At 44.0% G+C, this 12,883-nt stretch overlaps 1 protein-coding gene across 2 annotated transcripts in view; it reads right to left on the reverse strand.

Moving 5' to 3' along the window:
* The window catches only part of ARSB (arylsulfatase B), a 73,544-nt gene that overhangs the window by 23,188 nt on the left and 37,473 nt on the right, over positions 1 to 12,883 (reverse strand). The window contains exon 6 of one of the 2 annotated variants that reach the window (XM_081212933.1): positions 10,077 to 10,147. The exons of the other annotated variant lie outside the window; for it this stretch is intronic. Coding sequence (XP_081069059.1) covers positions 10,077 to 10,147 — 71 coding nt within the window. The remainder of the gene's footprint in view (positions 1 to 10,076; positions 10,148 to 12,883) is intronic. 2 annotated transcript variants of the gene reach the window in all.

Genomic DNA, 12,883 nt, shown 5'->3' on the forward strand with positions numbered 1-12,883 from the left:
CCCCTCAAATTTGCGTGGACAGTGTCATTATATAGCTTACCGTATTTTTTGCTTTATAGGACGCACTTTTCCCCCTCCAAAAATGAAGGGGAAATGTGTGTGCATCCTATGGAGCCAGTGCAGGCTTCAGGCAGCTATCCGCAAGCCTTCGGAGTGCAGCCTGCAGCCTGAAGCCCGAGGAGTGCAGCGCCAACCGCCGCTGTGCTCCCCGGGCTTCAGGCAGCTATCCGCAAGCCTTCTGAGCATGGTGGGAGTTCCCGCTGGGTTCCGAAGGCTTGCAGATAGCTGCCTGTTCTCCGCAAGCCATCTGAGGACGGCGGGAGTTCCTGCCGGGCTCCAAAGGCTTGCGGATAGAAGCTTGTTCTGGGGGCTGCAGAGCCCCACAAGCCCCAGGAGTGGTAGCGAGGTTGCGCGCAATCTTGCCATCGCTCCTGGACCAGTTTTGGGGGCTGGGGTCGGGGGAAGCTCGGGCTTCCCCCGTCCCCAGCCCCACGGCTAAAAACAAAGCCGCGCGCAGCTTCTCCCGTCTGGAGAGGTTGCGCGTGGCTAATGAGGAAGCCAAGACAGCCAGTGGGATGGATCTTGGCTTTCCTTCTTTATTCCCCCCCCAAAAAAAACCCTAGGTGCGCCCTATGGTCCAGTGCGCCCTATAGAGCGAAAAATATGGTAGTCACTAGGTGGCACAAGACTTAGGAGTTTCATGTTGCTATCCTGCCTTTGTTAAAAGATACAAAAAGGTTCTTGTCTAGCTTCCAGATACAGGTGCAGCACTCATTCAGCAAAATATATATTGCAAATATATGAGTAAATTGAACTGTCTCACACAGAATCAAAACTTGGTTCATCTAACCCATCCCTATCTACTGTGACTGGAAATGGTTCTCCAGGGTCCTATGGAGGGGTCTTCTCTGCTCCTTAAGACTCTTGCAATGGAGACACTTTGAATTAACTTGGGAGCTTTTGCATGCAGAGCATGGGCTCTAGCCATACAACTAAACTAAAGGTCCTCCCCTCCAGTCTTATATTTTGTAAAACAAAGAACTACAGTATGTGAACTAATGGAAAAAGGAAATGTAGCTAATTAAATTAATTTTAATTTTCAGTAAAGTATCTAAATACAATATTTTGAAGGAAATGGCTGGTTAGGATGGAAAATATGGGAATTAAATTAGTTATTATAGGACAATGGGCAAGGAAAACTAATGAGGGATATTTATATTTTACCTACTTCTTCTTTTTTCTACTTAGGGTCTGTTCTTCTACTTGGGCTATGTGTCTTCATTTTTCAGTTGCAGAAAGGAAACAAAAACAGTAGGTTCATTGGTTATCTGGCAGACCAACATTAATGGCTGCATTCCACATGGTGGATCACAAGCTGTAGAGGCATAATCTATCTGATTGCCAATTTTAGGGTTGAACCAAACTGCATTTTATTGAAAGCTGCTTCTTTCCAGTAGGACTTCATATCCAAGTATCTGGATACATGGATAATCTTCCTGGGAGTTTTGAGACCAAATAGCCTGTATATATGTTGCAGCCATTATCTTTCTAAGGTTTCAAATTCACCAAGTCAGCAGCAGGAAAAGATCATATCAAAATGATGGGATTTGTTAACACACTTATTTTTTTAAGTTTCAAATAATGCCAGGTGTTAGCTGCGCATGAACATAAAGGGCAATGCCATTTTTATTCCTTTAGAGAAAGCACACCCACACATTTATGGACCCACAAAAACAGTACACACCATCTACTTACAATGAGTGTTTGTTCTCTTTATGCAAATTCATATTTTCCCAGTGGTGAAAAGAAGTATGAATGGCACAAATCAATTTGGCTGTGTAATAAGTCAAAAGAATCTTTTTAGCCCTGGTGAAAAATGGGGCCCCTAGGAGTTAACTGTCCCATAATAAAGACAAATTCTTCTGGTGTTCCTTGCAGATGCAATATATAATGTCACTGGAATTCAAAGGTGATTTATTATAAACCAAATATCCACACACTATAAAGTATTACTTAAAAATGATACGGGCAATTCCATCATAAATTATGGCACCAATTCAGCAGAGCACAGATATTGTGCAGGTATCCACAAATGTGACATACAATTTTGCAGAACAATGTAGAAAACTTTGCTAGACTGCACAGTCCACACTCTGCTAGAAAGGAATGCCAGTGAAAGGCAATCATGGATGGCAATGGAGGTTGTTGAAAGTGACAGTGCACCACCAAGAATGGAATGTGGCACACAGTATAATTCACAAGTCACAGAATCCCACTGCGATCAGGAGAGAACTCTATGCATTTAGTGGTAAGGTTCATAGCACTCACAAACGCCTTCACGGATCAAATAAATCAGCTCACACACCCTGCCATCAGCTGCTCAGTCAAACTGAAAGCCAAGCTGTGCATTGAGGCTATGAAACTATGGATAGTTAAAGCTCACTATTATTATTTTTAATCAGGGAGCTTTTAATATTGCACATGTACCTTTAACACTGTTTCTGTGCATATAATAAATTATTATGAATTAAATGAGTGCTGGGTGGTTGTCAGATACATACCAAAGTATGGCTGTTCCATGCGGCTATTTGTTTCGGCAGTTATTAGTAGAATGCACCAAGTAATGTCCTTACAAATGTCAGATTTTGATTAAATTGGCTCAGACTAAGTGCCTCCTAATTTCTATGCTCTGGGTTGATGCCTTCAAGCAAGCACAACCATAACCCAACTACAACCAGTAGGCAAGCAGGCCACTTTTTTCAGTTTTTCCATTTGCAGAATGCATAGGATTTTGAGCAATGGTGAAAGAGCTTTACACTGACATCTCTCTCTCTACCTAGCAACACTTAAAAAAACAAATAAACAAGTTTGGAAGTCAGTCCTTTGAAGCATCTGATAAAACCCTGCCTTTTTCTCTCCAAGATGATAAAAAGAATGTCTGTCTTGCCAAGGTGGTGAATATCTCATGTTTTATTAATGAATGACCATGACAAATAAGGAAATATATTGACAGACTTTGGCTAACAACCCTTAGTTCCAATTGTTCCATTACTTTCTCTAGGTCATTCAGTTCAGATTCTGAAAAATAACAATTGCCTACAATAGGATATAGAGCTTCAGTGCTGCTATGAGACAGCATTGGCTATGTGGTCAGGAATATGTTTGGTTTAGCAGTTAAGGGAATTTTGACTCAAAGCCAGTTGGTTTTTAATTCAGCTGAATCACCGAAACTTGATGAAATGCCATAAGACTATCTAAAAGAAAGCAGAGGCTTCACAATGGAAGAGCTGACGTCATCCTCACAGCTGCCAAGCCATCAATAACTTGGAGAGCTGTTTTTAAAGAAACGATGCAAAGTTATAACAAATGTGTATGATATTGTACATTTCGCAATACTTTTCCCAGTGCACATAAGTGCACTTAATTTGAAACATATACTTATTATGTGATTTTATTCTTTTATATGGCAAATTCAATTAGCATATTCATTAGGGAATTACATGCTTTTTTATTAAGTGTTCTGTTTGAAATTTCATATGAAAATATTAAGCAGAATGCCAAGAGAATATGCAAAGGTAGGTTATTGATTAAGGGAGGGAAGTGATTTGTGTGTCTCTAGACACTGACTCCTTATTCAGTGTGGCATTGTTGAGTCTCAGGTGGGCACATGTCCACAAGTGATAGCATGTGTTTAGCATGGCTTATTTCCTCCAGAACTTTGTCCCAAGGCATTTTTAAAACTTTGAAAAGTAGTTTGGCCCAGACTATTGGAGAGAGAAAAAGAGGCTCAACGAACTATGTTGTACAAACTGATAAGGAGCATGTACAATACCTGCTATTGTGTTTTAAGGCACAAACCAATGGGAAGATCTCCTGCACTAGTTCCACTGAAAGCACTATGCCTTGGCACAGCTCCTATTCTTTCCCAATGGAGCTCCTACAAGAGAACTTTCCAACTAATTACAGTCTCCTATCATGCTCCAGTAGGTGCCCTTAGGTATTAGGATCCCAATTCAGGAAGGTCCAAGTCTCCTGCCCAAAAAAACTCACCAAGAAACGATTATATGGGGGCCCAGCAGTGACCAAATAAGCCAAGGTCCAACAGAGGGTATCAGTCCAAGAGGTAACCCAGAGGCAAGGTCAAGCAACAGTCAACACAGCAGGTTACAGTCAACACAGCAAGAAAGTGAAACAAGGTTCAGGCACAAGAAGCCAGAGACCTGTGTCTTTTCCAGCACCTGAAAGGTTCAAGAGGGAGCCAGTGTGGTGTACTGATTACCAAGAAGAGTTGCTGTGCTCATTAGGCCTGACACTACTAAATAGCCCTTGTTTGTTCTAATAAAGAGTTAACTTCACTTTGTTGTTGTTGTTTAGTCGTTTAGTCCTGTCCGACTCTTCGTGACCCCATGGACCAGAGCATGCCAGCCACTCCTGTCTTCCACTGCCTCCCACAGTTTGGCCAAACTCATGTTTGTAGCTTCGAGAACACTGTCCAACCATCTCGTCCTCTGTCGTCCCCTTCTCCTTGTGCCCTCCATCTTTCCCAACATCAGGGTCTTTTCCAGGCAGTCTTCTCTTCTCATGAGGTGGCCAAAGTATTAGAGCCTCAGCTTCATGATCTGTCCTTCCAGTGAGCACTCAGGGCTAACTTCACTTACTCTGTGTGATTTATTGCTGACCCACTCCTGACAGGCACTTTAGCGGGTGTCTCCGTGGAAGGTCCTTTGAGGGGATCCTCAGTCCTGGTGGTTACAGGGTTTGTTTGTTTGTCTTTTGTTCCTATGGATTTCTCCTGTGCATTTACAGGTTCCTATGCTCCTGAGTCAACAGGGCAGAATGAAGCTGCCATTGTCATGTCTAGTTTGACCCTCAAAAGCAGACATAATGCATAGAGGTCAATATCTCTGAATGCAACATATATCATAGCTGAGCACTTCTCATGTTCTTTCTTCACCTCCCCCCTACTGTTCAGAAATGGGCAGAAACATCAGAGGAAAAGGTGCAAGTTATTCCAAGAGAGGTTAGCAACACTTATGCTCAGTAAAATTGTTCCCAGGTGTATCATTTTTTCTGCGGTGAGCTTGAACCTACATGTATTCTATTTGGCGCAAATAATCTTCCTTCCAGAAATCTGCCATTACAACTGTGGAGGGCAAGTCTGTGTTGAGACAGTGATTTTTGAGTGTCTGTAAAAAAACCTATTGACCTATTCAAGAGCTGTGATGCTCAGACTCATAATATGAAAATAGGTTGACTATTCTGAGGACTATGACCATGAAGTATGCTTCTAATAGCCTGAGTTGCTCCTAATATGTTTTCCAAAAACAGTCATTTAAAAAACCTGCTAAATTATTATGGCTAAAATTAGAACAATAAAGTGTGTAATGCAAAGCAACTGGTCCCTTCAATTTTCACCCAAAACAGCCTTCAAAACTTTCGATCTACTAAACTGAATGCACTCTACCTGCCATGTATGCGCTCCCAGAAAGGACTTGAGAAAGTTGCAATTTTCAGTACCAGTCTGGGGCTGCAAAAAAAAGGGGGGGGGCTGCCATGGTCCTGAGTTGCATTTGACTGGAAAGATTGCAAGTCGAGGCGAGATTTTGAAGGTATAATTATTTTTCAGTTTTAAAATGAGTTCCACAGATATTTTAAAAGGCACAAATTAACCAGAGTACAATGTGTTTTAAAGTGATGTTGCTTCACACACCTTTGTCTCAGTCCAACAGGAGTAAACACTGGCACAAACTGTAGCTATGCACATATTTCCCTGTACCAAAAAGATTCACCCAGGACAGACTTTGCCCAACACACTCTCAACCATCTGTTTGGTGAGAAGGCAGAATCAAAGCCTCCATTTTCTTTTGCACAGAGGGCCAGTGCAAAAGAACCTGGGGAGCTGCCTTAAACTGTGCCAAACCATTGTTACCTCTGGATCAATATTGCCCACACTGGTTGGCAGTGACTCTCCAGGATTTCAAACCACATTCTCCCCCAACCCTACTGAGAGATACTGGGGAATGAACCTAGGACCTTCTGTATGCATAGCCGAGGGTCTGCCACTAAGCTATGGCCCTCACTATGGCACTGAGATCCAGATGCCATGTACAAAGCTGTTTTCTTTCCTCATGACTGGGGTTCATGGATGTGAGAAGCAGCCATGCTTACCTGGCCTCCTGACATGGGTGTCACTGCAGATTACTGGAAGAGGTGATGCACGCAGCTGGGAGATCATCACAGCACAGACGCCCTGGCAGAACCAATCCGGTGCTCCCAGCAATGCATCCTCCCTGTGCCAGACTAGCCCCTCCTAGTAAGATGGAGTGACACCCATGCTGGCAAACCAGGTAAGTGCTGCTGGGCACTCATTGCTTAAGCTCTGGTAGCTTTGCATGCAATAATTTTCTTAAAGCAGAGTGAACAAATAATGCAGAGAATCCCTATAATAGAAGGCATTGTTGTAAAAGTGTCAAAAAATCCCAGTGAATACAAGTCTCGGGCCCGACTGCTCCTACATTCTCCTGTAGTAAGAAAAAGGTGGAAAGGATGGCCTGGGTAGCAGATGTTGACGCAAGAGAACCTAGAGAATGACAAATGATGCCAGATGGGTGCATAAATAAAGATGATGCATTTTTGTGATGTTTCGCTGGGTTGTTGCTTTTCTTAAGTGTCAAGCGCTGTATGAATGCTATTCATACAGAAACTCTCATTGCCTTGAGATATACTGTACGTATTGCTCAAAATTGGGACAGGGAGGTGTAGGGAAAAAACATCCACACACACACACACACACCCCCCTCATATGCCAAAATGGCTCCTGAGCTGTTTACAACAATGAAAGCACTGTCAACTGTCAACTCATCTGGGTTCAACTAGCACCACAGAATATGGATTCCAGAAGAGGAGCTGTGTTAGAAAGTGACATTCATAATGGGAACCAATAGACAGGATTCTTTTGAGAGAAGTTGGAACAGCCAGGATTTGAACCAGCCAGCTCGGAGTAATGACCCAGCCAATAATGGAACATGTACTCATGTTGCTTCTGTACAGAGAAGAAGCTGCTTTAGGCAGGTAACAAATCGAAAATTACTGTAAAACTTTCAAACTGCTAGGTGGTACGGCTAAACACTTCCTGAAGGCCGTTCCTTGTGGCTTGGAACCCGTCCCTTTCTTACTCTCAGAGGTAGAAGAGCAACAGCTCATGATAGAGCGGCCACTTTGCTGGAAGAAGGTCTCAGGTTTGATCCCTGGTACCTCTAGGTGGGGCTGGAAGAGACCCCTGCCTGAAATCCTAAAGATCTGCTGACAGTCAATGTAGACAATACTCTGAAGGTACATGATGCAACAACCTAGATGAAGCTAAGAAGATCTGGGTCTCGTCAGGACAGTGTCAGATTTATGTATAAGCTAAACATGCTATAGCTTAGGGCTCCACTCTCTTGGGGGGGCCCCCAAATATACTTCTTCTTAATTGTATTTCAGGGGCACGGGTGGCGCTGTGGTCTAAACCACAGATCCTAGGGATTGCTGATCAGAAGGTTCAAATCCCCGTGATGGGGTGAGCTCCCGTTGCTCGGTCCCTGCGCCTGCCAACCTAGCAGTTCGAAAGCACGTCAAAGTGCAAGTAGATAAATAGGTACCACTCTGGCAGGAAGGTAAACGGCGTTTCCATGCGCTGCTCTGGTTTGCCAGAAGCGGCTTAGTCATGCTGGCCACATGACCCGGAAGCTGTATACCAACTCCCTCAGCCAGTTGGTGACCAGAGTCATCCGCGACTGGACCTTAATGATCAGGGGTCCCTTTACCTTTAATTATTTCACTTTTAATATACTTCTTCTTAATTGTATTTCAGTTCAACAATTACTTTGATAAAATACATATTTTGTTATGTGCAAATGGCTTTAGATACCTATTAGCTCCATAAATTACCATATAATATATATTCAACACAAAAAACAGCAACAATTTATTGCTGACAAAGGACAGCTGGACATATAAAGGGCCCCATTACCTTCAGTAGCTTAGGGCCTCATCAAACCTAAATCCGGCCCTGGGTCAGGGTATGGATGAGATGGTTACTAACTCTATAGATGCTACCTTGCATTCTACAGAAGGGGGTGAAGGTGGGATATAAATACAATACACAAAATATGGGGGGGGGGGGAGAACAGGTCACAAATGACTCATTTGCAGCTTTTGTCAGGGAACCAGCCAGCAATAAATCACATGGAGTATGTGAGGTTAATTCTTTATTAGAAGAAACAAGGCTTGCTCAGGAGAGCCAGGCCTAACGAGCACACTAACACTAACACGTGCCTACCAAGACAGTTGTGGAGGCTGAAGACCCCCACCTTCCCATAGCTGTCTAAGACTCCTCCTCCTCTAGGTCCTTCCCAAACAACCTGAGACTCTCTTGATGAGTCTGTCTCTGCTCCTCCCTCTTCATACCTCTTCTGGTTCTGGGAGACCAGGGGAGAAGGGAATTTGTCACAGCAAGAGTGGGAGATACCTTGGCTTCTTCACCAGTCTGACTCATCTTGGCCTTCCTCTTCTCCTGCTCCAGCTTCTGCACTTCTCTCTGCCACAGACTGTCCATGCTCACTAAACCCTTTTATCTGTTCAGCTTCCGACACCTCCTCTTCCCAGGCTTCTGCCTCTGACCACTCATCATTGTCCCACCACCAACCCCTGGCTCTGAGCCTCCTTCCCTTGGGGGTTCCCCAGCTGGTGCCTCCCACCATTCCTCTGGGTCTAGCCAGCCTATGACATCTGTGTCAGTTTTCTTGGAACAGCAGCTGTCACCTGCAGCAAACTATTTAAGGCAGCCCTTGCAAAACGCAGCCCCCAAAGAACCCAGAGAAGGCCCCATACAGCCAAGGGAAGTTGTGCAGCATGTGGCTTCCAGGCCATGCAGAGTGTGCCAGCAAGTCCCACCTGGCAAAACTTCATAAAACTTTATGCAGAACTAGAAGGGCTAAAATACATGCTTGGAGGCTGTACGACTTAGGAGGATGTATGCTTTTTGTCCTGGCCCTGAGCCACACTTCATTTTATTTCTGCCTTCTCTCCTCTCCCTCTCCTACTCTTTTGCACACACATGCACAACTGCTTGTCCCCTGTGCCACTTGTCTTCAATTGCTACAGGCAAAAGGGCAGCAAAGAACGCGAAGCCCAGGCTCCCACAGAGTGCAACCCCAGTCCACTCTTTTGCTTCCTCGACTTTCAACTTGGCGGGGGGTGGGGGAGCCTGAAAGGGACCGTGCAAGGCCGCAGGCAGAGTCACAAAGCCTGGGGAGAACCACGCGAGGAGGGCTGCCATCTGTGGTTTTGGACACCCCTTTGTTATTACATAGTAATTTCATTAAGGAACTTAGAGAGTGTGTAAAAAGGATATGTTCCAATGAAAATCTTCTTAAACAATCCCCACATTGAAAAGCTTAGTCTCTGGCAAAATAACAAAAAGGGAAAGGGGGGGAAACATAGCTGGGCAGGGTTGTAAAACAGACAGTGTTTAAGTGGAGAAGCAGAATTGGCAAAGCTTCCCATCTCTCATGATTACAGCATGAAAGCAGCCATGGGACTTGGAACTTCACAGCCACGTAGGAACTGGAGCCCCCTCCTTTCTCTCTATCTGCTAGGTTAACAAGAGAGCTTTATTGTACAAGAAAACGGCATGTGCATGTATATCCCCAACTATCGGAAGATAACTGCCACTTTTCAGGGCTGGGGGCATTTTGGTCCTTGGCATGGTGCCCCACTATGTACCTGGAGCATGTGGCTATCTGTCAACAGCTCTACACTCTGGGCTGCATTATGATTTACATATGAGCAACTTTGGAGCACGAGAGAATGCAACAGACTCTGGGAATGATTTAGAGTGTAGTTAACCGTGCTCTGAAGATGAGATCACTGCAACACTTTATGGCATAGTGACAGAATGGCTGGTGTCCAGCCTGATTTAAATTCTTCACCCAGAGAGAAAAATAAAAACTGCATTGATAGGGGAACCCCCAGCCCCCCAAGTGGGCCTCAAGGACCTGTCCAAAAGTTCCAGGAATTAATAATGGTAGACTTACATGGAGACGGATCCACAAAAATCGGGTCTATGTTATGAAGCAGCTCCGTTCTGGGGGAAGGTTCGCCTTCACTAGAATAAAGTTTATTAGGAAAGGCATTAAATTTCTTTCTACAGTTTAACAGAATCCTAGCCCAGCTATTTCAACCATTCCTTTTGCGATTCTCTCAAGAAAAAAGGAAGTCTGTTAACTAATTAAGTGTGCAAAGCTGCTCAGAAATTTAAACAGGATATTGTTTGTCCTGTACCAAAACCAAGCCAGAAGAAGAAAAGAAGAATTGGGAGCACACTTTCCTTTGAAGCTCTGCCTCCTGGTTTCATGGTTACCATCACATGATTGACAAGTGGGTGACCCTTCCCATCTAGGAAAGTGATCCGTGGTGGTGGGGAGTTCAGGCTGGATTCAGTTCCCCAACCCTGAACTAAGTTACACTCAGAGTAATCAGGAGCCCAATTAATTTTAGTTATGCATTTCAGGAATGCGTACATTGGCGAAATCCAACATTGGGGAAGTGGGCTTTTATTCAGCCATCAGGACTTCGCTTTTTCCTTTCTCCTCCCCACCCTGCAGCTCCTGTGGCCCCACCAAATCTGCTGAAGAGAGCCAATCAACCAGAGAAGATTTGGGGTGCATAAGGAGGGTGAAGGAGGGGAAGAGGAAGTCTCATTGCACAAGTGGAAGTCTGTTCTGCTTGCACATGGCCACTATTAGATGTTACACAAGGCTTTTCTTCACACAAAGTGGAAACTCAAAGGATTTGCATTAATGGGTTAGTCATACAGAGAGCAGACCCACTGAAATTAATGGGCATGACTAACATAAACTGGTCTACTCTGAGTGGAAAAAGGGACGCGGGTGGTGCTGTGGTCTAAACCACAGAGCCTAGGGCTTGCCTATCAGAAGGTCAGCGGTTCGAATCCCTGCAACAGGGTGAGCTCCCATTGCTCGGCCCCTGCTCCTGCCAACCTAGCAGTTTGAAAGAACGTCAAAGTGCAAGTAGATAAACAGGTACCGCTCCGGTGGGAAGGTAAACGACATTTCCGTGCGCTGCTCTGGTTTGCCAGAAGCGGCTTAGTCATGCTGGCCTCATGACCCGGAAGCTGTATGCTGGCTCTCTCGGCCAGTAAAGCAAGATGAGCACGTCAATCCCAGAGTCGTCTGCGACTGGACCTAACGGTCAGGGGTCCCTTTACCTTTTTATTCTGAGTGGAACTTAGTTCAGAGAAGGGGAACTGAGCCAGACTGAACTTTCCACCACCAACTTCCCACTTGGATAGATGTGCAGGGCCACCTACCAGTCAATAGTCCAATGTAAACATGGGGGCCAGAAGGCAGAACATCAAAGGAAAGTCCACTCCCAATTCTTCCTTTACATATGCGGTTTGATTTCAAGTCACGCCTACAAACAAAAAGTGTTCCTTTGCAGGAGTGGCTTGAGCTATGGCTTTGCAGATCCTTTGCAGCTGTGTCTTGAAATCAAGCCAGGGCTGCAAAGAACAACATTCTTTTTAGCTACCCAATAGTTATAAAACACAGTAAGTCAATGCAAGATATTTAGAAAACATTTACCACACAATAAAACAAGAAGACATAAAACTAGCAATAAAAATAATGTAAAACAAAATGGTTTTCACTTGCTTTCTGAGGGTGATACCCAATGTTAATCATATTCAGAGTACAGTGGTACCTTGGGTTACATATGCTTCAGGTTACACACTCCACTAAGTCAGAAATAGTGCTTCAGGTTAAGAACTTTGCTTCAGGATAAGAACAGAAATCGGGCTCCGGTAGTGTAGCGGCAGCAGGAGGCCCCATTAGCTAAAGTGGTGCTTTAGGTTAAGAACAATTTCAGGTTAAGTACGGACCTCCGGAATGAATTAAGTACTTAACCCGAGGTACCACTGTAGACTCATTTAAAATCATGGGAACTGGCTAAGCTGACTGAGAGGATACATGGGAGAGACAACATGGATTTCAAAAAGGAGTGGGAACCATTTATAAACTATATAAAATTACAGTATAAAGATTTGGACCCATTGGCACGTTTTGACTAAACTTTCCCAACTATATAAGAGGTAAAACCTCTTATATAGCAGGGTAAAAGCAGGGTATAGAATTTGTGTAATAAATCAATACGGAAATATTGGGGAAGGCAAAGAGGGGGGAGGGGAGAAATATGGATATATAAATTGTTCAATTAAGATTTGTGGAAAAATTGTTGTTACAATTTGAAAATTCAATAAAAATTATTATAAAATACAATAAAATCATGGGACTTAAGCTCATTTATTTCAATTGGTCTGTTCTAAGTATGACTTCTTTGGCTCTCAGCCAAAAAATGACTAAAGTTAGGAGCTCAGGAGGCCTTTTTTGGGGAAGCGTTTCAAAGGGTTGTGTCCAATGCTCGTCCTACTCAGAGTAGACCCACTGAAGTTAATGGGTATGACTGACTTTGGTTCATTAATGTAAATGCATCTACTCTGATTAGAAAGTACTTGGATACAACAGAATGTTGCAGCACCCTTAAGAAAAATACAGTTGCCTAAGTCAACAAATTTGTCCTCATGGGAAATGGATCAGGGCCTCTCTAAATTTTATGGGAGAAGGGTGTCATGTGGGGGGGGGGAATGCTGTACAAAGTACCCAGCTCCCTAGATATATAGGGCTTTGTGCAACATAATTAGTACCTTGAATTATGCCTGGAAACTGACAGGTAGTCATTGCAACCAGTAGGGAGCAGGTTTTTAATGCCCCCAGCAATCTGGATTCACCAAAGGGGGGATGTGTGAAAACATTTTGTACTAGCT

The sequence above is a fragment of the Podarcis bocagei genome (genome assembly GCF_964188305.1).
Source record: "Podarcis bocagei genome assembly, chromosome: 11".
In the NCBI taxonomy this organism is placed as follows: domain Eukaryota; kingdom Metazoa; phylum Chordata; class Lepidosauria; order Squamata; family Lacertidae; genus Podarcis; species Podarcis bocagei.